The 26,735-nt window shown below is 43.7% G+C and overlaps 1 protein-coding gene across 17 annotated transcripts in view; it reads left to right on the forward strand.

Moving 5' to 3' along the window:
- The window catches only part of LOC137418161 (uncharacterized), a 183,314-nt gene that overhangs the window by 145,372 nt on the left and 11,207 nt on the right, over window positions 1-26,735 (forward strand). For 4 of the 17 annotated variants that reach the window (XM_068104176.2, XM_068104175.2, XM_068104168.2 and 1 more), the window contains 11 exons: window positions 2,624-3,005; window positions 3,232-3,455; window positions 6,099-6,156; window positions 8,763-8,879; window positions 12,786-13,228; window positions 13,827-14,024; window positions 14,346-14,867; window positions 15,208-15,327; window positions 19,668-19,778; window positions 23,494-24,124; window positions 24,830-24,984. In XM_068104176.2, coding sequence (XP_067960277.2) covers window positions 2,624-3,005; window positions 3,232-3,455; window positions 6,099-6,156; window positions 8,763-8,879; window positions 12,786-13,228; window positions 13,827-14,024; window positions 14,346-14,867; window positions 15,208-15,327; window positions 19,668-19,778; window positions 23,494-24,124; window positions 24,830-24,984 — 2,961 coding nt within the window. The remainder of the gene's footprint in view (window positions 1-2,623; window positions 3,006-3,231; window positions 3,456-6,098; window positions 6,157-8,762; window positions 8,880-12,785; window positions 13,229-13,826; window positions 14,025-14,345; window positions 14,868-15,207; window positions 15,328-19,667; window positions 19,779-23,493; window positions 24,125-24,829; window positions 24,985-26,735) is intronic. The other 13 variants (XM_068104169.2, XM_078783612.1, XM_068104170.2 and 10 more) reach the window with 9 other exon arrangements.

Consider the following 26,735-nt stretch of genomic DNA (forward strand, 5'->3'; position numbering starts at 1 on the left):
GAACCTTTCCTGATGACGTTGGCTTTGATGTGGTGTCCCCAGTGGTTTTACTATTGGGGATTATATCCCCAATAGTAAAAATAAGCAGTTATTAAAGTTGCAAACAGAAGAGCTTTTATAAAATGCTTCTCAGCATCGTCGTGTGATCGAGCCAAGGATTTGGAGAGAGCATTAAATATCTTTTAAAAATGATTTAAAAGCTATACTAAACACAAGCTCACAGGGCTTATCTGCACATTTTTCTTCCGTGGTAGCAAGCAGTCACTATGCTAAGATGCTGTTTACAGGAATTCAGGAATGCAGGAGTGGTTGGGTCGTTGAAAGAGCTACATTATAAATGAGGAGGTATGATGGGCAGGCCGAACTGCGGACTTTTTTTTATCGGTACAGGCGCCAAGCGCGCACTTTGCTGGCTTGACCCCTGTAGATGGGGAGACGTCCCTTGTGCTGACAATAACCAGATGGAATGCCAGACGCGACCCCTCTCTCCGCTCACCGCAGACTCTTAAATTATCGACAGGAAGAGTGGGTAATAATTCTAATGGAGCGGCCTTGTTAACAGTCACCTCTCCTTTCCTGATCGACGGTATAGCTCAATTTGGTGCTCACCGCTACTATCGACTGTTTAGCGTTTAGAGAATGGCCGTTATCTGGCCATATTGGTTTGCTGCCATTGCGCAGCCCAATGCTGCTGACGATTTTTGCTGACGTGGTTGCGGTTACGACTGCTGTTGCGTGCATTCCCCTCTGATTATGCCTCCTATCCTGGCAAGATTTTTCCTGTCAAGCATCCCGCGCAAGCTCCGGCATCAAATCGCTTTGCTTTTTTGCGTTCTCATACGCGTGTTTTCCCGCAAACTGGTCCCCTCTGGGCCGGAAAGACTGGCATGGGAATGAGGAGATCGTAGTTTCTCCCGAGTTCCAGTCCCCCACTCCCCCCTTCCTTTTTCCTGCCGCCGTTTCGTGCTGCCTTCGAGCCTCTCCGGGGATGAGGATTAAGAGGCGTGGGTTTTGGTGATGGGTGGAAAGGCAGGTTTTTATTAAAGGCCTTTCACCCTGCTCTCAGCTCACTTGCTAGCCCGCGGGGATGGGTCCTTGCATTTATTGGGCCCTATTACGAGCCCAATAGCTGACTTGTGTCCGACAGGACAGGGCTGGCTGGAGCCAGGTGTAATGACTAACAGATGTCCTTGGTATTTCTGTCGGCACATCCGTGGCTCGCTTTCCAGCTCCCTTCCCCCATGTCGGGCTCTCTCTGTGATGGGGACGCAGCATGGTGAAACCCCTTCCCTGAGCTTTGAAGTTTTCTCTAGCCCCCTTAACCCCATAACACTCTTGGTCCCTCTCCTTCCATCACCTCTGAGCCACAACCGGTAACCCTCAATCGTTTGTGCTCACACCAAAGCCACTCCTAACCTCATCTTTCTGATCACCAAGTCTCACGTCGGTACAATCTTTACAACTCTGCCTGTCATTTTAAAGTTTTTACAAAGCCATATGTGACCAACCCACAATGCCCCTTTTGGGTGGTGGTTGGTGGTAATGCCCTGTAGGGAGAGACAAATCGTTGCCCGTTTCTAAGTTGATGGGTGCAGATCTCTGTGGTGGCCTCCTGGGTTTGTGTTAAAATGATCTCCTTTTGTATTAAAAAATGAAGTACCACCAACGAACATAGCTGCCCAGCATGCAGTGCTCAGATCCCAGACGAAGACCCCCCAGTGGTCAAGGCATTGGACCAGAGCCATGCCTACTGGGAACCTTGTCTCATTTTGCAATATAGATCTTCACACAACCAATTTTCTCTGAACTCTTTTTCCATGTCTGTTGGCCTGTGTTGTCTGCACTATTACATATGAGATGCCATGGACAGATGACTCGAAATGGTGCTTTTCTACCTGTCATTCTCCTTTTTCCTTCCTTCCTTTTTGACTTTTTCTTCTCCCCCTGCCCCTCCCCTCCCCTCTTCCTTATTATTCTTCTACCAGTTCATTTCAATTAAATTTCATCAAAGTGCCTTTGTTTTTGTGAAAACGTCACGAAGCTCGTTGTCTTGTAACCTTTCACTCTTTCTTTGTGAAGCCCTAACACATGTCATTTGATTCCTTTCTCCATGCATGTTGTTTTAGCCTATCTCCTTGTTATTGTGCTTTAATTACATGTCTGTGTGTATAATGCTTTTCAATCTTCGTTAATTCCTTTTGGGGTTCTTTCGATCCTTTTCCATTTTACATCCCATCACTCCCCCACACCACTTCACCCTTAACCCTGCGCTGCCTAATAAACGTTGCTTTTCAAAGTTAGCTTGCCGTCCGTGTGTATGTTTGCTATTAACGGGTCAATTTACTTTATCAGAAACTTTGCTTCACCCTTGACAAGTTTTCCTTCCACCCTGTTGTGCATCCGCAATGAGACGTGCGCTTTCTCCCTCTGCCGTACATGCGAGGAAATGCAAACGTTGTTTACAGCACTGCAAGGCCCAATGGCCTTATACACTTGACCATCTCCTTTCTTGTTTTTAATTTGATCATCACCTTTGATGTTCTGAATGAATACCTAAGTCAAACAATTTCTTAAAATACTTCTTATTTCTCTTTTTCATACCCTTCCTTACATCTTGTGTCAGCACCTGGGACAGGACAAAGTTCCCGTCGCCCGTCACCTCTGTGCGACCTAAGCGGTGAAGGTGTTGACGTGCATGAGCTGCGGAGGCAAGTGCACATCCTGAAGGCCCAGTTAATGGCCTGCAAGCCTGCATCTTCCTGCAATGGCCGAGCTCTCACTGATGAAGCGTGCTCTAGCAATTTAATATCAGGCCCAGCAGCCCTCACGGACGGTTTTCTCGGCCAGGCGAGTCGTGTGAGACGTGTGCAGGAGGCAGAAGCTGAGATTCAGGAACTGGTAAAAAATATGGAAGATCTTCAGGCCCAGCTAACGGAATCCAAGGGTCTCAACAGGCACCTGCAGGAACAGTTGGATAGTCTCCATGCTGCCAATGGGGAGGCCAGGTGGGTTTGGCTAGGCATGTCAGAAGATAAGATATTGCTAAACCTCATAGAGGTGGTGAGTCATACATTTATTACCTTGTGATCATCATATAAAATGGACTCTTATCAAGGCAAACACGAATGTTTGATGTAACACTAACATCAACATAAAACCTTATCAATTACCCCAGTTTAATCTGCATCGTTAATCCCAAACCAGATCCTCTTTGTCCCTCTCCTCCATCAGTCTGGTACAGGCCCAAGCTAGGGAACTGTGTGCCTTGCGTCAGAAACTGCGTGAAGCAAGTCGTGCCGGCGGTGAACTGCATGCCAGCCTCAGTGTGCTCACCACAGCGCTTGAGGACTTGCTGGGTGACCGGCACATGGATTACTATCCAGGACAAGGCGTGCGAGAGCAGCTGGCAGCCAGCCGCAAACTCCTGAGCTCTCTGCAGGCGCAGCTCGATAGCTGTAGGTTACTTGCGGCCTGTTATAGCTTGAGTATGTGCTCGCAGTTGGATTGAGTGGTTGTCAAGAGATGAAAGTGTTTGACGTGGTGACTTTGTCTGGTATTCTAGAGAAGAAACTCCAGTGATTAAGCGGTCGTGAACATTTTATGTACAAAGTGGGGATGCGGGAATAAATTGAGAGATCTAATTTTGATAGGACAGGAGAAAAGAGGAGGTTGGAAATAAGCATCAGATGAGTAGAGAGTGAATGTCGGAAATATGAAGTGTTTGGGGATGGAAAATGCCGACATTTTTTCGTTTGCGGCACCCATTAAAAGAAAAGGCCCCGCCTAAAATAATTGATGTTTGTAACCTGCGATTTGTTGTTGGAAGCATAGTGGAAACGCTATGGAGATTATTGTCCCCCGTCGCACCGCGGAGCGAAAGGGGGACTATGGTTTTCCCGTCCGTCCGTGCGTGCGTGCGTACGTGCGTGCGTAAGCGAAGGACCGAATTCTAACTTGGTGTGTGGGTGCAACCCACGTCAAAATCCAAGATGGCCGCCGCCATGTATGTCTGAACTTGTGAGCGGAATATCTTGAAAAATAAGCGAAGTACCAACTTCTAATCTGGTGTGTGGGTGTATCTAGGCATAAGGAAGAACCATATTGAAAATTGGGTCGCCACGTCAAAATCCAAGATGGCCGCCACCATTTATATGTCTGAACCTTGTGAGATGAACATCTTGAAAAATAAACGAACTACTAACTTGTAATCTGGTGTGTGGGTGTATCTACGCATAAGGAAGAACGCTATTGAAAATTGGGTCGCCACGTCAAAATCCAAGATGGCCGCCGCCATGTATGTCTGAACCTTGTGAGCGGAATATCTTGAAAAACAAGTGTCATAACTCATTCTTAACAGACATAGCCTTTGGCTTCCAAACAACACGATAGTTATCCCCATGGTTTAAAAAAAAAGAAGGTGGATATTGTAATCGGCTCCGTGTGTCTGTCCGTCCACCTGTCAATGCTATCTCCTCCGAAAACTAAACGGTTTCACATAATTTCATCAAACCTGGTAGTTAATGCTCACCACATGGAAAAAGGTGTGAGAGAAGGGTTTTTGTGTTTTCACGAAAAACAATATGGCGGCCGAACCACGTGACCTGTGACGTCATAATTACCATTAAAATATTCTACAGACCGAGTCCCTCCTATGGCGAAAATTTGATCTCACTCGGTCCTATTATTGCAGAGAAATTGGTTTTTAAAGGAAATTAAAACTTAAAATGGCACTGAGTTAAGGATCATCAGAATTATCAGAAATCCCAAATGTAAAGTGCCATAACTTTGTCAAAAATGATCTAAACGTCGTGAAGTTCGAACTTGATCTGTAACTTATCATGAGGAAACCATGTACCAAGTTTGAAATCATTAGCATTAAGAGTTTAGAAAAAAGTCCGGAAAACTGTTCTTTGCGTGACGGACTGAAGGACTGACGGACTGAAGGACTGACGGACTGACGGACTGACGGACTGACGGACGGACGGACTGACGGACGGACTGACGGACGGACGGACTGACGGACGGACGGACTGACGGACGGACGGACTGACTGACGGACGGAGGGACGGCGTGCAAACCTATAGTCCCCTCCGGTGTACACCGGTAGGGGACTAATAAGCGAAGTACCAACTTTTAATCTGGTGTGTGGGTGTATCTAGGCATAAGGAAGAACGCCATTGAAAATTGGGTCGCCACGTCAAAATCAAAGATGGCCACCACCATATATATCTCTGAACCTTGTGAGCGAAATATCTTGAAAAATAAACGAACTACTAACTTCTAATCTGGTGTGTGGGTGTATCTACGCATAAGGAAGAAAACTATTGAAAATTGGGTCGCCACATCAAAATCCAAGATGGCCACCGCCATGTATGTCTGAACCTTGTGAGCGGAATATCTTGGAAAAATAAGCGAAGTACCAACTTCTAATCTGGTGTGTGGGTGTATCTAGGCATAAGGAAGAACCATATTGAAAATTGGGTCGCCACGTCAAAATCCAAAATGGCCGCCACCATATATATGTCTGAACCTTGTGAGCGAAATATCTTGAAAAAGAAACGATCCACTAACTTCTAATCTGTTGTGTGGGTGTATCTACGCATAAGGGAGAACGCTATTTAAAATTGGGTCGCCACGTCAAAATCCAAGATGGCCGCCTTGCGTCTTCCACTTTGTCAACTCACATCACTTCACCGACGGGGGTGTTGTGTTGCCCACTTTGTCTTGCTTACTATGTGGTGTAAGGCAGTGAGCACAATTATTACAAGCTCATGGGGGTTAGATGTGCTTTCACGAACAATCAAAAAAAACATTTGTTTGCAGTGGGTCAATTAAAGATAAGCTATATTGAAATAACAGGAACCTTGAAATGTATGAATATTTTCTTGATTTTATGAACATTTCCATGCACTTTGTGTGATCTACAGCATATCTTGCCCAAGGTGTAGATATTTTGCTTCATTGACTAATACCGTTTGTTGTACCATTTCTCACAATCCAGGTATAATACATATACGGTTATATTACTGTGTGATACCGCTTGTGTAGCACATGTTCTGTCGCCTTTCATTTGTTGCTAATCGATAATCTTTTGACAGGGGACGACCCAGGGGGAAAGAATGCTTCTTCACCTGGGAAGAACCTCTCCTCCCAAAGGTATGTGTGTGTGTGTGTGTGTGTGTGTGTGTGTGTGTGTGTGTGTGTGTGTGTGTGTGTGTGTGTGTGTGTGTGTGTGTGTGTGTGTGTGTCCGTCTGTCCGTGTCCAAATGCGGGTTTCAGAAGGTGGAACGCAGCTCCCAGGTTTCAAAGTATCCACCTTCATCTTTTGTGTGTGTGTGTATGAATGTGTGCACGTATGTGTGTGTGCACGTGCGAGTGTAGGTGTGCATGCGCGTGTGTATGTGTGTAACCAATTGAATGTGCTTGGTAATTTACATGTTATGTGTAAGGTAAGATGTGCGTTTTCACTGGTAACGTGTACTTGTAGCATACATATGATTAAATAGTGGAATGTGCGATAAGGATTATGAATGAACGAGCTATGTTCCTGGCGTTTCCCGTTGCTGTTCTAATCCTGTTGGTATTTTGAATAAATCCCATTTAGATTTTTTTGTTGTTGGGGTCTTCCCTTCACCCACTATAAGAATGGGGTCGGGGATCATTTAATATTACATTTCACATAACTACGAAGGCACTTCGAGCACTCCAGAGCAATTTTTTGAAATCCCCAAAAATCCAACTTTTCTTTTCAAAATGTTTTTTTTTTGCCTTAAACACTCCCCAGCACTCACTCAGGAACCAACCTCTAAAGGTTTAACGAAGATCTGTTTGGCCGTCTCTGAGAAAAATGGCAACACACACACACACACACACACACACACACACACACACACACACACACACACACACACACACACACACACACACACACACATACACACATACACACACATACACACACACACACACCTCTTTTATAGTTATATATGACAATACATGAAAGCCTGGAGCAAGTAAGGTATTCATCTTTATAGGTAAAGCTATATGCTGAAGTTAAAAAGTGAACTTGCATTGGCGGGGTGACCGACTCGCTGTGGACACAGCAAAGGTCTTGAATCCACTGATGTAGACCCTCGGCAGAGGTTGTGGACCTACAGCTTGGAGATGTTCTGGGCAGAAAGGGTTGAAACCTTTTTGAAGAACGGAGCCCAGCTGATGCTCTGGGCACTTATAAATTACTAAAGTACACCATTGTACTTAATTTATGTGTATAACTATTTTGAGATTTGCGATTAAACTAAAGTTAATTAATGGGTGTTGTTGAAGTAATTGAATATACAACATCCTTTACATGATCATGTAATGCTTCAGAAATAGCCATTATTGTTGATTAAATTGTGATGATTGTTGTGAGGAACAGCTTTATGTGGGAAAACAATTTTTCCCTCACTTTATTGACATTTGTGTATGCATGCATGTAAAATCAACGTAATGGAGCAATGGGAGAAGTCTGGGATATGTCTGTGTGTAAATAAGAAATATTTTAGTACGTTATCATTGCATATTATCATTGCATATTTTGCATTTAGTTATCATTGCATATTGCGTTACCATTGCGTTATTTATGGGAGCGAGACGGGTCATGAATGTAGAGCAGCAATGAAGGCTGGAAAGGGTGGAAATGCGAATGGTTCGGTGGATGTGCGGAGTATCATTGAGACAGCGGAAGACAAATGATGAATTGCGAAAGATGATGGGAATAGAGCCTGTGATTGATGCTGTGAAGAGAAACAGGTTGAGATGGTTTGGTCATGTGTTGAGGAAGGATGAAAGTGACTGGTTGAGAAGAGTGATGGAAATGAATGTAGAAGGAAGTAGAGGACGGGGAAGACCGAGAAAGACTTGGCTAAAGATGGTGGAAGAATAAATGCGGGCAAGGGGGTTAACAAGGAGAGATGCAGAAAATAGGGCAAAATGGAGAAGATTGTCATGGGGACCGCAAGGCTAACCCCCGCTCTGGCAGGGAAAATGGCCTTAAAATGCATGTTGTTGTTATCATTGCATAATGATAACTAGAACGGCACTCGGTAGAGTGCTTTCCTCCACAAGGCTGAACAATTTACATTTTACATCCTACTGGTAGGCCAGATCTGGATCCAGACTTTAACCAAAATCGAATCCGTTTGTTCTTGTCACCTACCCAACTCATCCACCTAGTTTTGCTTTGACTCTTCCAAATATTTTTGGGATAGCATACTATATATCGTTTTTGACCTGAACTCTCGATTATGAAGAATCACTTAAAAAAAATTGTAGTGTCCTGATCCAGACGGATCTTCACCAAAATATAATCAATTCGTCCTTGTCACACACCCAACCTGTCCACCCAGTTTCGTCCGAATCTGTCCATAACTTTTTGAGATATCCTGCTCACAGAAAGACAAACAGTGAGATGGGTGAAAACATATCCTCCATCCACATTTGGTGGCGGAGCTAATAATAAGAGCAGAGCAGGAAAGGGTGACCATGTGGATAAAATTGCACTGCATCCAGATTCAAAACAGTTACTTTCATACGTGTCCGGTGTGACGATTGCAATTGGAAATTTTCACTTTGTTTTTTCATTTTGCCATGGACACTGATCCTCTGTGATGTAATGTAATCGCTTTGTTCATTTGTGTGTGAGTGAGTGGTTTTGGTGACTTCATTACTTTAATGATGCGGTGGTGCGCATGTGGTTAAGTGGTGTGTTTTTTGTGCAGTAATGTGGTGCTACTGCAGCATGAGGTAGCGCTCTTGCACGAGGACAAGGCTCGGATCTCCCATGACCTTCGCGAGACATCACGAGCAAAGCAAGAGGCTACTCAACTGGCTGCACAGTAAGTGCCTATGGCTCTGCCTGATTACATCTCCATTTGCTCGCTGTTGTCCGCCTTCACAGCTGGTCCTACTTTACCGTACTGTACTTGTCAACCTGTTCTAGTGTTTTCATCAGTTGTTGCGGATGGTGCATGGGGCTTGGGAACATTTTGAGTTGAAGCTAATTTCACATCCCATTAGGGAATTGTATCAAAATGCAGCAGGAATTTAATACTTACAGAAAACTATTTGCATATAGTGGGAACAGTTGGATATGGGAAGTACAAATGCACGGATGCTGTTAACGAGAGTATAAGAGCTCATGCCCAAGTATGCAGGTGGTGAACCACCTACCTTAAAGTACTGGAGGTAGCAATGGAACTTGGACATGAACAGAGACAGGATTTCCTCAAAGGCATTCCAAAAGCATGTGTTCACGAAGGGAAGAGACTTGTGGAAATGTTCATATGATTAATATTGCTGGTTTGTACCATTGCTTTATACACGGATGTACTTGGATGCCAGTCGCGGTCTTTTAACTCGCTAAGTTTTCACGTTAGACCGGCAACTTGTCGATAAAAAAAAAAAAAAAGAAGAATTTCCACGAAAAGAAAAGCACTATGCAAAAATGCTTCTATTATTCGGTTTACTTGAAATCACCATCAAAATGTTGTCGACAATAATCCATAACTTCCCTTTTCCCAATCGTCCGTCTCTGACACCCCTTTCATTACCCTCGCCAGAGGAGAGGGTTTTGCATTTGAGTCTGTTTGTTTATTGTTTGTCTGTGTCTGTCTGTCTGTTTGCTTGTTGGTTTGTCTATTTGTTTGTTTGTCTGTTTGTTTGTTTGTCTGTTTGTTTGTCTGTTTGCTTGTCTGTTTGCTTGTCTGTTTGCTTGTCTGTTTGTTTGTCTGTTTGTATGTTTGTGTGTATGTTTGTTTGTTTGTCTGGTTGTTTGTCTGGTTGTTTGTCTGGTTGTTTGTCTGTTTGTTTGTCTGTTTGTTTGTCTTTGTTTGTTTGTTGGTTTGTTTGTTTGTCTGTTTGTTTGTCTGTTTGTTGGTCTGTCTGTTTCCTTGTCTGTTTGTTTGTCTGTTTGTATGTTTGTTTGTATGTTTGTTTGTTTGTCTGGTTGTTTGTCTGGTTGTTTGTCTTTGTTTGTTTGTCTTTGTTTGTTTGTTTGTCTGTTTGTCCACACAGAATAAAAATGATTTTCTCTGCAACCGCTGGACCGATTGACAGAAAATTTTCACCTTAGGTGTACCTCCACCTGTATAATTTTAAAATAATAATTATGACATCATAGGTCACATGGTACGGGTGCCATCTTAGAAAAACCGAAAAACTTTGCACCTCTATATCTCCGAAAGCGCTGCATCGAAAAAAATTGAGACATGGCTCATTATAAAGAACTCTTCATCGGGAATATCATACTGAGAATCTGTTTTAATTTTCTCGTCCCGTCTGTCATTTATTTACTAAACAATTACTTCCGAAGTCTAGCATGTCCATCTGCCTACTAGATTTCCAGCATTTTCATTTGAGTATCCATGATTAGGGTTAAATTGTTAAATCCTTTTCTTTATGACCCGCATGGTTTTGGAAGGTGTTACAGAATTGTGGGACGGCAGTTTCTTCTGCTTAATCATTGGAATGACATCCTCTCTCAATCGTGGTGAATAACCACAATATCTAGCTATCTCTGTTGTTTCATAACAGTCTCTGTAAAATGTTCCGAGCACAAAAGCGACCATTTTGTAGGCTCCGTCCACACTCAGGTATTTTGGACAAAACTCGTCCAATTTCTGGCATCCTCAGATCTTTTGGCCATTGGCATAGCATGAAACCATCTCGGTTTGTATTACCACAACCACCAAGGACGCATCGATGAGGTGTATTTGTAGAAACTCGAAAATCATTCTCCGTTTGAGTTAAATCGTTTGTTGATTTTATCTTTAGGCAATAAGGAAGTGGCGGTCGCTTTCACTTGGTGATGTCACGTCTAATATGAAGAAGAAGATTTCACCTTTTAATCGCAAAATTACCCACTTTTTAAATCGGAAAAAGACACATTATATCTATTTTTAGGGTATCAATGGATAGATTCGTGTCGAGGTGGTCTGAGCATTTGGGTTCCCCTTTAAAAAATAAAAAAGGAAGCCTTTTATTCTTGCATTGGTTGAAAGATCTCAAAAATGGGAGGTTATATATTTCTCAACAGGAAAGAAGAAAAATTATTTTCGAGACTTTATTAATTTAATTTTTGGTGCTTGTGTTTTTTGTTTTTTTTCACAGGGCAGGTGTACTCGTCGTGCTGGAGTAGGGTGCGATGTGGTTTACCACTCGTTGCTTTTAGCTACGGCCGCCAGATAGCTCTGCGAGCAAAAATAAGGCCGATTGTATAAGCCCTTCCTTCCGGTACATAGCCTCTACCCTTGCCAAGACTTTCAGAGTACCTCCTAGTAGTGCACCATGGTAACAGTGTTATTGAGGGCACTGGCTAAATGTCTGGAGGATCTCGGAGTAGGTTGGTACCCTAGAGATGTAGTGTGCATGGCCCTCCGTTGTGAGGTCTTTCTGTGACACTTACCAATCCAATCAGGGTAGGTGGAGCTCTTTAGCCTTGGTAGGCAGTCCACCTCGGAGAAGGAAATTCTGATTGCAAATCTCCTTGCTGCCCTGCAGGGTATGTCTCTTTAGTCAAAGGCTAGGTCCGCAGATGATGCTGTGGTGGCATCAGGAAGGGCATCCGGCCACAAAAAACATGCCTCAAATTTGCCTTTTGGCGAAGCACCATTAGGTGCATCTCGGCTTACACCTGCAAGCATGGAAACGGCCATAAAACGACGATGATGACGATGATGATGATGAGGATGATGAGGATGATGAGGATGAGTGATCGAGGCAGCTGTCTATTGCCTATTCAGTACCCGGTTTAAATTTTTTTGCTTGATTGAAAAAATGCATTTTTCCTGTAGGTTTTGATTAATTTGAAGCAACTTTAACTCAATTCCTTCTCTCCGAGGAGCTTTTCTATGTTTCATGGTGGGACAGACAGACCGATAGACAGACAGCATTAGCCTATTATATATTTTCATCTCTTAACTCTGTAATATACGAGTTAAACACGTTCAAAACACTGCAGTTTCTGGAATGCCAGTCCAATTTTTGCATTATTTTCTTTGTTTTCATGTCGTATTCCAAGACAAGTTATTAACAAGGGCTGCAAAACCTCAGCGTGTGGTGGTGGGACCATAGCTCAGCAATATGTCATTTAGACTTGCAACTGAAAATACTATTTACGTCACTGCATATAGACAAATGTTAATAAAAAAGATGTACCATGCTCTTTACAGAGCATTGGTGCTGCCGAAGCAGTTTCTTGGCAAGGGTTATACTGGGTGGTTTGTTCTTGCCTTCACAGCGTTGTTTTTTTCCATGCTCTATCCGTTTAAATTCTGATCGTCAAATAAGGAAGCAGCACATACCATGTTTAAAGTCTTTGGTATGACTCGGTCGGGGTTTGAACCACTGACCCCTCAGATTCAGAGCGGATGCTCTCACCATTACACCACCGAGTCTGGTATAGACAAATAAACTGACTCACAATGCTCGGCAAGGTTTGTTTTATATCCTAAAGAAATGCATCATGTAGAATATGTTGAGGTACGGTATGGGTATAACAGAACTCTTATACATGTGGAGATTATTGAATTCCCTCGAAACTGTTTCCACACCACTTTGCTGAGTTTTTCTTTACTCCTTCCTGGCCTTCTTGATTCTTCATTGGAGATTTAAATGCTTAACCAATCGAGCCAGTCCAATCATCCCAGCTTTAGTAGAAATGGGTCAGTAGTGGTATTCGAGCAATTTGAGTGAACCTTGCATGTGATCTTTGACCTCAACACCACCGCACCTGTTTGTCTCAGCAGACTTCACAAGGAACTTGCCAACAAGGATGCTTTGCTACACAAGCTCAAACAAAAGTTCACCATCCGAGGTCTGACGCCATCTGCTTCACACCGTTCCTGCACCTCTTCGGTCTCCGAGGTCACGGGCCTCTCTTCTAGGGATCACACGGCATCCTTAAGCTCCCTCGCTTCGTCCGGGACACACTCGCCGACTGACGATGGGAGCCTGGCCGATGGAGACGACTCACTGAGTGAGGGTGACAGAATGGCACCAGAACGCAAAGAGGCTAGCCCAGCACAACTATGTGGTTATTATAATGGCAAGTCTCTACAGAGAAGCTACCACAGTGATGCAGATATCCTAGACACACAAGAACAAGGAAGGCAGGCCATCAGGGGCTACCCGAGTGATTTGGGGCATTTGTTACTGGAAGGAGGTGATGCATTCGAACAAGTGGCAGGTAGAAGAACTTTACAGTTTTCCCATCACGTTAATTGTGTCACCTGTATGTGTCAGAATGTTTGCACATCGTCACTCTTTGATAATTGTCTTGTAATATATTGTGGAGGTGTTGAGATTCAAACATTTTAAAAGTATATGAAGTGAAATCAACATAACTACAGATCATTGCACTCTTCATTGAGAAGCTTCTGCACTATAAACTAATTGGCCAGGTCATTTGCATGTTTCATGTGAACGGCCTTCGGATACGGAGGACAACCTATACACGCTCTTCCTGTATCATTTAATGCTTGCGATTTGGAAATGTGCCACCTTTGATAGGGCAATGCATTCTAATGCTGTTTTAGGAATGAGCCTTAGACGAAGCAAAACTTTCCTGCATTGTCAGGAGAGATGCAGTACTGTTTCTTGCAATCTGCCCTGTGGTCTCTGTGGCATACCTGTCTGCTAGACATCCTGCCAACGCAACCTTCCCCTCACAAGATAGCATTAACTTTACCACGTCCACGTCCGTGCTCATTTCGTATCCTTCATCCATTTTCCTCTTTTCTTTCTTTTTCTCCTTTCCTTTCCTTTTCTTCTTCGTCGCCACTCAGGGCCTTCAAAGGCCTCTCTCCCACCACGGCCTTTGCCTTCTGCTCTGTGCCATTTTCCACTCCATTCGCTCTCCTCCTGCTCTTCTTCATGCTACTGCTTCCCACTGGTCTCAGCCCCTCACTCTCCAGTCCACACGCCATTTTTCCTCAGTGACCTGCAGAGAGAGCTTGGGCAGCTGCAACGGCAGCTTGGAGCACGTGAGATGCTGCTTTTTGCTGCTGCTTCTTCTGCTACTCTCTGTTACTGCTTGATAATGATACCTACCATCTCTGACATAATACTAACACACACTACTTTTAAACAGCACACAGTACTAAAGCCTCTGTTCCTTGATATTAAAAGTTATAATTGTCACTGTTCTATCAAACTTTTGCAGTCCCTCACCTTATTCTTCTTACAATAACTTCCTGTTTGGCATGTGATTGTTTTGTTTTACTTTTTGCTTCCCACTTCTTGCTTCCCTTGTTTCGTGCTCTCCACTCTTCTCAAAACCTTTTCTTGTGTTTTTGGATTCCCAGAGCCGACTCGGGCACTGCCAGCTCGTCCTCTGTCATCCACCATTCCTGGCCCACAGAGCTTTGGCCTCACAACTTCCATCCTCACCTCCTCAACCCCAGTCCTATCCAGCACAGCATCTCATGTTGGTCTTCTACAGGCATCCTATCCATCGGCTCCTAGTGCCCCAACCTTATTCCATTCATTTGGTCCCAAACAGCCTGTTCCGTGCAACGCGGTACATTCTGCACAACATCAGTCCTCATGTGGAGTAGGCCCATTGGTAGGTGCTGATTTTGACCTGGGAGAGTCTCCTGGAACCTCAGGGCTGTCCAGTCCAGCTCTGGCACAACAGGCATCGATGCTGCAGCAGCAGCTGCAGGGTGAGCGAGAGCTCAACGAGAGCCTTCGTGTTGAGCTTGAGCTCCAGCGGAGTGTACTTGCAGAGAGGAATGGTCCAGCCTGGCGAGAGGACAATGACACAGGCCAACAACTTGATGCATCACCAGAATCTTCTGGCTACAACTCGTCCAGGCTCACTGCCGGTATGAGACTGCTTCCTCTCTATCGTGCAAACAGTATCAAGACTGGAGGGTGGTCAAATAGTATTTAGGAAACATGAATTGATAATATTCGGTATTTGTTTATAGAACACTTAACTTCAAAGGAAACTTTGGAAAAGAGAGAAAATAACTTTGCTTTGGCATTTTCTCGTATTTTACGGTCTTTGTTTAAGGAACAGAACACGGATTGAACAGGAATAGGAATATACAAGGCCAAGAGATAATTAAATACGCTGCTCCCATTGTGATTCTTCGAGAGTGTGGTTCTTACCTGCTATAACCTGCCATATTTGAATCTGGGCATTTGTTGTGTGTGAGGCAGGCCTTCTGGAGGAACATTTGCGTGAAATAAAGGCTCTAAGGGAGCGACTCGAGGAGTCGATCAGCAACAACGATCTCCTGCGTCAGCAGCTTCAGCTACGCCTTGCAGAAACTCAACCTGGTAAGTTAAACCTTTGAAGGAGGGGAGGGCTGGTTGGAGGTTCTGGGGCTCGGTGAGTGTGTGTATGAAGGGGCACCACCAACATGAATGAAGTTAGTGTGGTGTCATGTGCCTTTGACACTCGAGGGGAAAACAAACACATCAGCCATTTTCTCAGGAGTCAACCACTAAAATTCTGTGTCAACCTTGTTCGTGTCCATTGTCTAATAATGACCTTGTAATCAAGTAAAACTAGAATGACATTCGGTTGACCTCATACCCCCGCTAGGCTGAACAGTTTACGTTTTGTGTCCCACCGATAGGTTGGATCTGGATCCAGACCTGAACCAAAATCTAATCGGCTTGTTCTTGTCACCTAGCCAACTCATCTACCTAGTTTTGTCATAACTCATCCACAACTTTTTGTAATATCGTTTTTGACCCATTTCTCCATCGTGAAGAATCACTTTTAAAATGTATGTGTGTATATATATATATATATATATATATATATATATATATATATATATATATATATATATATATATATATATACATACACACACACACATGTATATATATATATTTGCCAAGGTTTGGACAGGAATCGCTTGCCATGCAGTGACAAAGGCCTGCTGCAATCTACGCACAGAGGTCGACTGCTGGTCCAAGTGGTCGATTTGACGCGTTAATTCTGCCCACAAGTTCTCTATCGGATTCATATCCGGGGACATGGCAGGCTACTCCACATGCTCTACACCACGGTCAGCAAGAAAGTGTTGGATCATGCGAGCATGATGAGGCCGCGCATTGTCATCTTGGAAGGCAAAGTTTCCTCGAAAGGCTGCACGAGCAAATGGAAGCAATGTTTCTTCCAGAATGGCCCTGTACTTGAACTGGTTCAGGTTTCCATTCAGAACAACCAGGTCAGTTTTGCCCCCTGCATGAAAAGCAGCCCAAACGGTCACCCCACCACCTCCAGCTTGGACTCTTGGCACTATACAATCTTTGTTGTAGGCTTCATGCACTTGTCTGCGCACTCGACGCGGCCATCTTGATGATAGACCAGAAATCTAGAGTCGTCACTGAAGATCACGTGATTCCAGTGTCCTGGCTGCCATTGACGGTGCTCTCTGGCCCACTGCAATCGGGGCTGGCGGTGTTGTCTGGTCAGGCGTGGCTTTCTCAGGGGACGCCTGGCACGATAGCCTGCTTGAACCAGTCGTTGGTTGACTAGCCTTCTGGATACAGGCACATTTGTCAGTTGCTGCCACTCAGCCCTAAGCCGATTAGCTGACTTGGTACGGCCATTGCGGACTAACCGGTGCAGCTGGCGATCATCCCTCCTTGTGGTTCTGCGGGGGACGTCCTGGCCTCGGTATTGGAGTAGGGACACCCCTCTGAGCATTTCGTTTCAGGATCTTTGACACCTGACCTTGAGTGATGCCATACCTGCCGAGCAACAGCACGCTCTTTCATGCCGTAATTTCGTAAAGCCACCACTCCATGACAAACAGCATTGTCGATTTGACGGACCATCTCCAGAGGAAGCGGCAATAACTTTTGGAGACATGCAGCAGTTGTTTTCCACTAATACAGAACGCAACAACCCTTGCATACCGGACTGTGAAGCCAATCGTCAAATGCACCTGTCCGTACATTTTGCCACGCCACCTGTGATATAATCCTGTTGTTGACTTCTTGCTGCGACCGACAATCAGTGACATGGTTCTTTTAACAAATAAATCACCAAAGTGTAAAAGAAACTCACCAGATTGATATACTGAGTTAAGAAAGTAAACGGTATATATATATATATATAATATATATATAATATATATATATACTATATATATATCATATATATATATATATATATATATATATATAGGTTGGATCTCCTGGGGGCTGCAAAAGTAGGTATACAGTAATGAAAAACAAAACGTGCGCACAAAACGTATTTTATTGATTATACAAGCATATCAACAATAACATATCAATAATAAACATATCAATAATAAAACATATTAATCCCTCAAATGTTCAAACTGTTTGCCCCCGGCATTCACACACTCCACCTAGTCGAGTGTGGACACTCTGGCACAAAGGTCTTTATCAGCATCAATTTCCTGGCAAGCCTCCCGTATGAACTGAATCATGGCATCAACAGAACGTGGCTTGCGTGCGAAAACCCTGTCTTTTACACATCCCCAGAAAAATGGTAAAGGGTATAAAAAAAGTATTAAATGAATCCTAGCACCACTATTATAATACTGGTAATACTGGTATAATCCTTACTGTATACCTACTTTTGCAGCCCCCTGTATATATACACATACATATATATATATATATATATATATATATATATATATATATATATATATATATATACAGTAGTGACCCCTAATTCCGAACGCCCCTCATCTCGAACTACTCTAATTCCGAACCGTAAATTCGAGAAAATTTTGTCCCTAATTCCGAATGTATTTCGATAACCGAACGTGGAGGGCAAATGTGAAAGCATGGGCTACCAGGCAGTTCTTCACTGAGTGGATTCATGAGGAGTTTGCCCCTTCTGTGAAGGCTTATCTTGAGGACAAGAGTCGCCAACACCAGGCAACTTTGGAGAGGTGGTTCTCTAAAGAAAGCAAGCCTAGTGAGCCCCAACCCTCTACAAGTGGTGTTAAGAGACAAAGAGAGCAAACACCAGAAGCACAGTCAGCTGATGTTAGCTTGGAAGGTGCCTCACCTTCCAAGCAATAAAACCCTCTCCCTCCTTCCTCCTCTCCAGCTTCCACATGCACCATCAGAACTCTCCACTAAGGTAAATGCAGTTATTTTCATGTTAGTACATTTACTTCTTGTTTTTATTATTATTATTATTTGATATTTAGGGCATTTACTCATCTTATTTTACCTTGAATCATGTGTATTTGCAGTTAACAGTGTCTTGATAATGGGTTTTTGGGGTCCAGGAACGGATTAATTCACTTTCCATTATTTCTTATGAGGAAAATAGTTTCTAATTCCGAACTTTTCCCAATCCGAACTGCCGCTGGAACGAATTAAATTCGGATTTAGAGGTCCCACTGTATATATATATATATATATTTTTTTATATATATATATATATATATATATATATATATATATATATATATATATATATATATATATATATATAGATATATATATATTAATTCTCTTATCCAGATCTGGATTCAGATCTTCAACAAAATCGAATGAATTTGTCCTTGTCACACACCCAACCTGTCCACCAAATTTAGTCCGAATCCGGCCACAACTTTTTAAAATATCCTGTTCACAGACAGACAGGGGTGAAAAGGTACCCTCCACCCACCATCAGTGGCAGAAGTAAAAATTGCAGTGACATCTTCTAATGTCTTTTTCCTGCATTTGGTTTATGTACAAGATCCTACCTGAACCATTGACCTCTGTAAGAAAAAGAAAAACATATGTAAAAAAAAAAAATTCAATTTGTATTGTGGCGTTATGGACTTTCGAGCTTTTAAGGAAAAAAAACTCCCAGTTATGGATGTGAGTACCTTACAAAGAGAAGTTGGAGTTTGAATTTGAAGAATGACCTTGTTAGTTCTGTTGCTCAAACTCAATTTTCCATGAGCTAACGCCAAAGAAAGATGTGACCTGGAAGAGGTTTGACACTCTAGGTGGAATAGTGCAATGAACAAACTAACTTGAATGTTTTACATGCTGTGATTCGGCTCGGTGCTCGGCAACTGGGGCACGATCTTTTGACTCGACTCCTGGAGCTAACTTGCAGCTCGATAAATGAGGATTGGCTCATAGCTCAACGGCTGGGGATTGGCCCGGAGGCTCGATGACTGGGGTTTGGCCTCAACTAAATGACTAGGGTCAGGCTTTTAACTTTATGGCTGGGGTTTTGCCTCTCTACTCAACCGTTGGGGCACTGCATCTTGACTCAGTGACTGGAGCTTTGTATCTCGACTTGACGACTGGGGTTCGTCCTGCTCATCTTTTGCCGTGTGCTCATCTTTCGATTTGATGACTAGGGCAATTTTTGATGAGACTTTCGTTCTCTTGCGTACAAAGAAAGAAACCACTGATGAAATGTTATAAAGAAGTGTATCTTTATTCGGGTTATGTTGATCCATTCTTTCTCGTTTTCATTTTCTCTCCTGTTAACCTGAAGGCATATGTCTTTCAATGCTCTATTTACTTACTTGGAAATAAATTAAAACTTCAAAGTTTTACTTTTTGTAAAACTCTTACAGTTTTACTCTTAGCTGTTGCTCAACACAAATGCTCTCGTTCCCAGGTGTGCAGATTGAGTAGCTCCGATATGTTTGTATTTCCAGCAACAGCAACCAATATCTACATTCAGGGTGTGGATGATGTCAGGAAAATGCATACCAAACTGTACCACTTACAGCAAGAAAACCGAGAGCTGAGAGCACAACAGGCGCACGGTAAAGAACTTTCCCATTTTGCTGACATTGCACTTCGTCTATTTTTAAAGTACAAGCAATAGCCCTAGCTTCCGTGGCTGCAGTACATGGAGTACTATGGGGATTCCCACCGATAGCCCAGTCTTTTGGATTGTGATTTGAAAGCTGATCTGTCCTGAAAGGCAACTTGCAACATTTCACATGAAAAAGTCAGATATTTTCACTTTTTTTTTTTTTTTGGATACAATATCGAGACTCGTGAAAGAACTCACATTAATCACACAAAAAGTCAAACCGACACATAAAACACAAAAAATAAGGGGAGCGGTAGACAAGATGGGGAGAGAGGGGGAAGGACACAAACACAACATTTGAGAGCAGGGACATCGGGAGAAATGTGGGAGGGGGAGGGCTTGGGGGGAGGTGGGAGAGGTATAAAACATATGAACACTGCAAGGACTTCCAGGAAAGAAGTTGGAATTTAAAAAAGAAAAAAGAAAAAAAAAAGTGTATCTGGGGTGAATTAGCGGTGGTAGAAAAGATCAAGGTTTTGGATGGGGGAAGATAAGAGATGGTGGTGAACAGCTGTTTTAAAGACCTGGAGGGAGGAGTGGGATTGAAGGGAGTGGGGGAGTTTGTTCCAGAGGCAGGAGAAAAGGGGAATGAAAGAGTGAAGGTGAGCAGTGAGCCTAGATTTTGGCAGTTTAACCATAAGAGGGTTGCAGGCAGATCTTGTGCGACCTGAAGGAATATTGGGGGGACAGAGCACAGAGAGAGCTGGGGGAGCAAGGCCGGAGAGGAGTCGGTAGAAGACAGAAAGACCACCAACCTGCCTGCGGTGAGTGAGTGAAAGGCCCTCGGAGTTAACTTCATCGCAGGAGATTCCAATTATTCTGAAAGCTTTGGTTTCAACAGCGTGAAGCTGAGCTAGGTGTCAGGCAGGAGCACGAGCCCAGAGGGGGGAACAGTATTCCATTGAGCTGCGGATGAAAGCCTTGTATGTGGTGAGGAGCTCAGGTGTGCCAAGGAAGGACTTTGCATGATGGAGGATGCCCAGTCGGCGACTGGCTTTGGAGGCCAGCTTGGAAATGTGGTTTTCCCAAGAAAGATCATGGTAGATAGTGAGACCCAAAAGCTTGAGTGACAGAACTTCTTGGAGAGGATTGTTGAGAAAGTAGATGGGAGGGTTTTCCAGTCGGGCCTTTCGGAGAGACATTGTAAGAGTGTGAGATTTGTCAGGATTGAAAGACATGTTCCACTTGTTTGACCAGTCTGTGATTTTGTCCAGGTCTGCAGAGAGTAAGGAAGCTGCAGACTGCCGATCTGAGGGATGAGGAATGGAGCGGCAGATAGTGGAGTCATCAGCAAAGAGATAGAGAGGATTTTCCAGAGAGTCGGAGAGATCATTGATGAAGACCAGAAATAGCACAGGGCCCAGAACACTACCTTGGGGAACTCCAGCCAGAACAGGAAGGGGAGATGAGAGAAATCCATTCAGGGCCACATGTTGCCTACAACCAGAGAGGAAGTCCGCAAGCCACGCATGGAGATTTCCATGGATACCGTAGGAGGAGAGTTTGGTGAGCAGAGCTGGGTGCCAGACCGTATCGAAGGCACGTGATATGTCAAGTGAGACAGCTCTGATTTCCTGTTTGGCATTGAGGACCTCCATCCATTGTTGAGACAGCAGAAGCAACATGTCCAGAGTAGAATGACCTGGTCTGAATCCAAATTGATGATCATAGATCAAGCCATTGGAGAAGAGGAAGGATTTGATATCCGAAGCAATGATGGATTCCATGACTTTGCTGATAATTGGAAGCAGGCCGATTGGTCTGTAGTTGCAAGGATCTCTTTTTGCACCTTTTTGTGTAAAGCGGTAATGTTTGCTGATTTCCAAGATGCTAGCAGATGACCTTGAGCAAAAGAGAGGGTGAAAAGAACAGAGAGAGGGTGAGATAGAGTGGAAGAGCAGGATTTAGGACCCGTGGGCTGATGCCGTCTGGTCCAGTTGCAGAATCAGAGTCGAGGTTTGACAAAAACTTCTCCACCTTGTCAGGAGAGAAGGATACAGAGTCCAGGAGCAGTTGGGCTCGACTGGGAAAGGTGGGAACAGAGAGAGATGGGTTTGGGACACAAGATTTTGAGGCAAACACAGAGTTGAGGCATTCGGCTTTGTCACGTGCGTTATCAACTGTGTAGCCATTTGAGGTAAGGGAGGGGATGGAGGGGGAACAAACACCAGAAACGGATTTGACCAGACGCCACCAGGATTTGGAGGAAGGAGACAGGCTTGAGAGTTCAAATCTTGAGTGTGGAGAGATAGTGCTTCCTGGCACTCCTGATGGTAGACACACACTTGTTTCGAGCTTTGTGGAAGGAACTGAGATTGCCTTCAGTTGGATTTGCCTTCCAAGAGGCAAAGGCAAGTTGTTTCAGGGCAACTGCGTCACCACAAGATTCAGTGTACCATGGACGGGAGGAAGGGTAAGACAACTGAAGACGAGATGGGATAAATCTGTGCATGAGAGACAGCAGTTTGCTTTGGAAGAATTCCCAGGAAGAATTGATGTCAGAGGCAGTGGAGATGGGAGACCAGTCCAGACGATTGATGGCTGCTTGAAGACCGTGCCAGTCGGCCTGAGTGAAATGCCAGACTCGTCGGCGCTGAGGAGGCTCTCTGAGAATGGTCAGAGAGATGTCCACTTTAACAAGCACATGATCAGAAGAACCGATTGGTGCAGAAGAAGAGCAGCAGGCATTTGCAGGGAAGTTCTTCGTATTAAACGTCGTTCTTCGTTTAATACATCGTATTAAACTTCCAATCAATCCAAACAACTATTTGGTTTTTGAAGAATGGGTCACTGATTTAGGCTGCTTGTTTAGGTTGTTCTTTTTTTCCTCTTTTTATGCCTCCATGACGAAGTCGCCAGAGGTATGTTTTCGGGTTGTGCTTTCGTCCGTGCCGCCGCGATAACTTAAGAATGGCTGAAGGGATCCAAGTCAATCTTGGTACAAGTATATATAATGATGTAAAGACAAAACTCTAACATTATGGGGTCAAGAAGTCAAAGGTCAGAGGTCATATCAGGTAGAAATGTGATACTTGCGAACAGCTAAAGGGATTTTAATCAAACTTGGTACACGTATGTATAAACGTCCGTCAGTGCGTCCAGCCATGATAGATTAATTTGTTACTAAAAGGTCAAAGGTTATAGATCACATTAAAACTTATGTTAATGTGATACCATTGGCTATGGGATTTGAACTAAACTAAGTACATGTACCATGATATATTTGTGTATATATATATAGCTTATTACATATGTTGGTCAAATGATCTTGAGGTTTTTGGTCAAAGATAGAGTAAGCAAAGACTTAATGTTGGCAGAGGCATATTGGTCTACATCGCTACGTCTAATTATGTCTCGATAGTTCTTACTGGCACAATAACGTTTTGGTCTCTGTTGATAATAAGGAAGTGAATCGCCATTTTTCTCGAATCCATTTTTGGTATCTCTTTGAATTGTTGCATTCATAGTGTTTCACACCGCAAATACCAATATGTGGGATCGCCCTTAATAATTGTTTCAAGTGCTGCAAGTTCTCCTTCAATTTGCTTGTGGGAAAAAATGAATTAAATGCAGAATTTTGTCTTCTTGTACCTTGTTGAGCTTCAGCTACAAAGTTTCTCATATTGTTATTTTTCTCACTTTTATTATGTTTTTATTTTCAGATAACCATGAAAGTACGAAGAATGTGGATGAAAGAGGGCAGGGAGAGAGGGCCAAATGGGACAGTCGCTTCCACAGAAGCTTGGGGCTTTGGAATATGAACAAAGAGGAGGAGACATGGGAGTCTGCAGGTTTCACCTTAGACACCGCGGGTGAACCGAAGTCTGGTGTGAGGAATGTTGGCATCGAAAACCGTATCGAGGGGTTTGAGAAAATCTGGGAAGAGTTGTTGAAGAAGGAAGTGGTAATCGAGAGGAAAAAGGTGGAGTTGGACAAAAAGAATGTAGATATGGAGGCAGTATCTAATATTTTGGAGCAGAAAAAAGTGGAACTGGGTATGCTGAAGGCAGAATTTAAGAAGGAAAAGGGAATGTTTGAATTTGAGAAGCGCAATGTGCATGCAGTAAAGGAAGATCAGCAAAGGGAACACGAATTGCTGAAGAAAGAAAAAGGGAACTTGGAAATCGATAAGGGAACATTGGAAGGTGAAAGAAGGGAGATGGAGAGAGACAAGGGAAAGCTTGATTGGGAAAAAAAGGACCTGAAGAGCAAGAAGAAAGAGCTGCAGAGAGAAAAGGACGAAATGCGACGATGTAGTGAGGACCTGCGTGCGAGTCGGGAAGAAGCAACGAGGTGAGATGTGCATATCTGACTCATGACCCGACTGATCCTTATTCTTATCCTTTCTCCCAAATGCTGTGTAAGCAGTGTAGCCATTAGAGCTCTCGTTTACTGAGTCTTTAAAAAAATGTTCCTTATATAGCTCACTCCAAATGCAGAATGTAATGAATATTTATATCAAGTGTGGGCTGGCAGGATGGTCTAGACTCTAGACTCTAGAGGTATGCACACACTGCTAAACTGTCCTGCCTGGGTTCGAATCCCAACCCTGATTCGAATCCCAATGAATCCCAATCCCAATCCCAATAAGCTGTCATCCCAGTGTTTTACAGGCAGGGTGATTCATCAATGTGTGCCTTCCCGCGATTAACTGGCATCCTGTCTGCCGGCATTAGTTGGTGGATATTAAAGATACCACGGTGTCCTTCACAAAGAGTAGGCGAGCTATCACCAGCACCATGGTCAAATTCCAAATTCCTACTTTGACTTTCTGAGCCGGAGTCGCTACCCGACCATGGTTGTAGCCGAGTAACAGCTTCGGCAGCACCAACTCTGTGTAGAGTATGGCACATTATGATGGTGATGATATAAAGTGAACATGGTTGGAGTAAGAAACTACTGTGAGGACCCTGCCACCCATCATCAATGTCGTCTTCTGTTTGAATTATGGTCATTAATTTGCGGATCTGTGCCTCTGTGCCGTGCCTGCTTTTGCAGGCTGCAGGGAGAGGTTACCGGCCTAGCACAACAGCTTGCCGCCACAAACCAAATGCTGCACTCCCTTCGGATCCAGCTGCATTTTTATGAACGCCTAGGAGGTCAAGGAGGCGATGCCAAACCCACCTCGCTCGCCTCGCCTGAGGCGTCACTAGGTGAGACTAGATCTTGCTCTGAAAACTCCCAACTCTCTAATCTGCTCACACAAAACTTGCACTGTGGAGGGTCTGTATGTACAAAGCTCGACTTCGTAGTCAATGGATTTTTACCTGTGACATGTCGCAGGTCTTATAAGAGCTTCGCATTGCTGTTGTAGAGTTTCTTATTGGGGGTTGATTTTTGAAAAGTAAACCCATTGGTCGGACAGCTGCCGGATCACAACCACAGCTGTCGTTGGACATCACCTACCATAGCACCGAGATGAGATGAAATGATATGGCCGCCATCTTGGTTTTCTGATGAGCATGAGCCTAACACATTAGGCCTGTAGTCCTCTGCTGATGTGGCCTCTGTAGTGGCCTCTGTAGCCACTGTCCGGGTTTGTTGTGTCAGATTTCCACTGGCTTTGTTTGGGTCGAGTGTTATTGGCGATGAGGCACCCCGAAAAATCTAATCATACTGTCGTGGCCAAAATTATTGGCATCCTTTCACTTTTTTCAAATAATGCACTATTTCTTCCAGAAAATTGTTGAAATTAAAAAATATTTTGGTATCCACAAATGTATTTCTTTGGCTTGCAGTGGAACAAAACAATAAAAGCTTTAAAAATGACTAAATCTCAGCTTGTTCCACACAGAAATCGTACAATGGCCTGGACAATATTATTGGCACCTTGTAGAAGTTAAAAATAATTAGATTTCAAGCAGGTGATTCTCCTTTACTTTGGAATTTAACTCATCTGTGGTGAATATAAACATAGGGGCAATACCCCTGGCGCTCAACAGTATACTGCACTGACTGAAGGTATTTTAAACCAATATCAATGCTTGTTGGAAGACAGGGCAGCATGTAGAATCAGCCTTTCACTCACTCACCGCAGGCAGGTAGGTGGTCTTTCTGTCTTCTACCGACTCCTCTCCGGCCTTGCACCCCCAGCTCTCTCTGTGCTCTGTCCCCCAAATATTCCTACAGGTCGCACAAGATCTGCCAGCAACCCTCTGATGGTTAAACTGCCGAAATCTCAGCTCTCTGCTCACCTTCACTCTTTCATTCCTCTTTTCTCCCGCCTCTGGAACAAACTCCCTCACTCCCTTCAATCCCACTCCTCCCTCCAGGTCTTTAAAACAGCTGTTCACCACCATCTCTTATCTTCCCCCATCCAAAACCTTGATCTTTTCTACCCCCGCTAATTCACCCCAGATCCACCTTGTTTGAAATTCCAACTTCTTTCCTGGAAGTCCTGGCAGTGTCCATATGTTTTATACCTCTCCCACCGCCCCCTTCCCATGCCCCCCCCCCCAAAGCCCTCACCCTCTCTCAGATCTCTCGATGTCTCCATGTCTCTCGGTCCCTGCTCTCAAATGTTGTGTTTGTGTCCTTCCCCCTCTCTCCCCATCTTGTCTACCGCTCCCGATGTTATATGTTTTATGTGTCGGTTTGTCGGTTATGTGTCGGTTTGTCGGTTTGTCTTTCTGTGTGATTAATGTTCGCTCTTTCACGAGCCTCGATATTGTATACAAAAAAAAAAAAAAAAAAAAAAAAAAAAAAAAAAAAATACTAACATAATCATAAGACTTTAAATAAACAAACAAAAAACCTATTTTGGTGGTGAAACCAATGCCTTTTTCAATTTTTCCAATGCCTTTAACAAACATTGGTACATCATGGATGATGAAGGTTGTGGTGAAGTTTCATCAAAATGTTGGTGTAGGTTCAGAGGAAAAAGCAAATTCCTATGTTGGGGGGG

Source organism: Myxine glutinosa, chromosome 8 (assembly GCF_964187855.1).
Source record: "Myxine glutinosa chromosome 8, kmMyxGlut1.1, whole genome shotgun sequence".
Taxonomy (NCBI): domain Eukaryota; kingdom Metazoa; phylum Chordata; class Myxini; order Myxiniformes; family Myxinidae; genus Myxine; species Myxine glutinosa.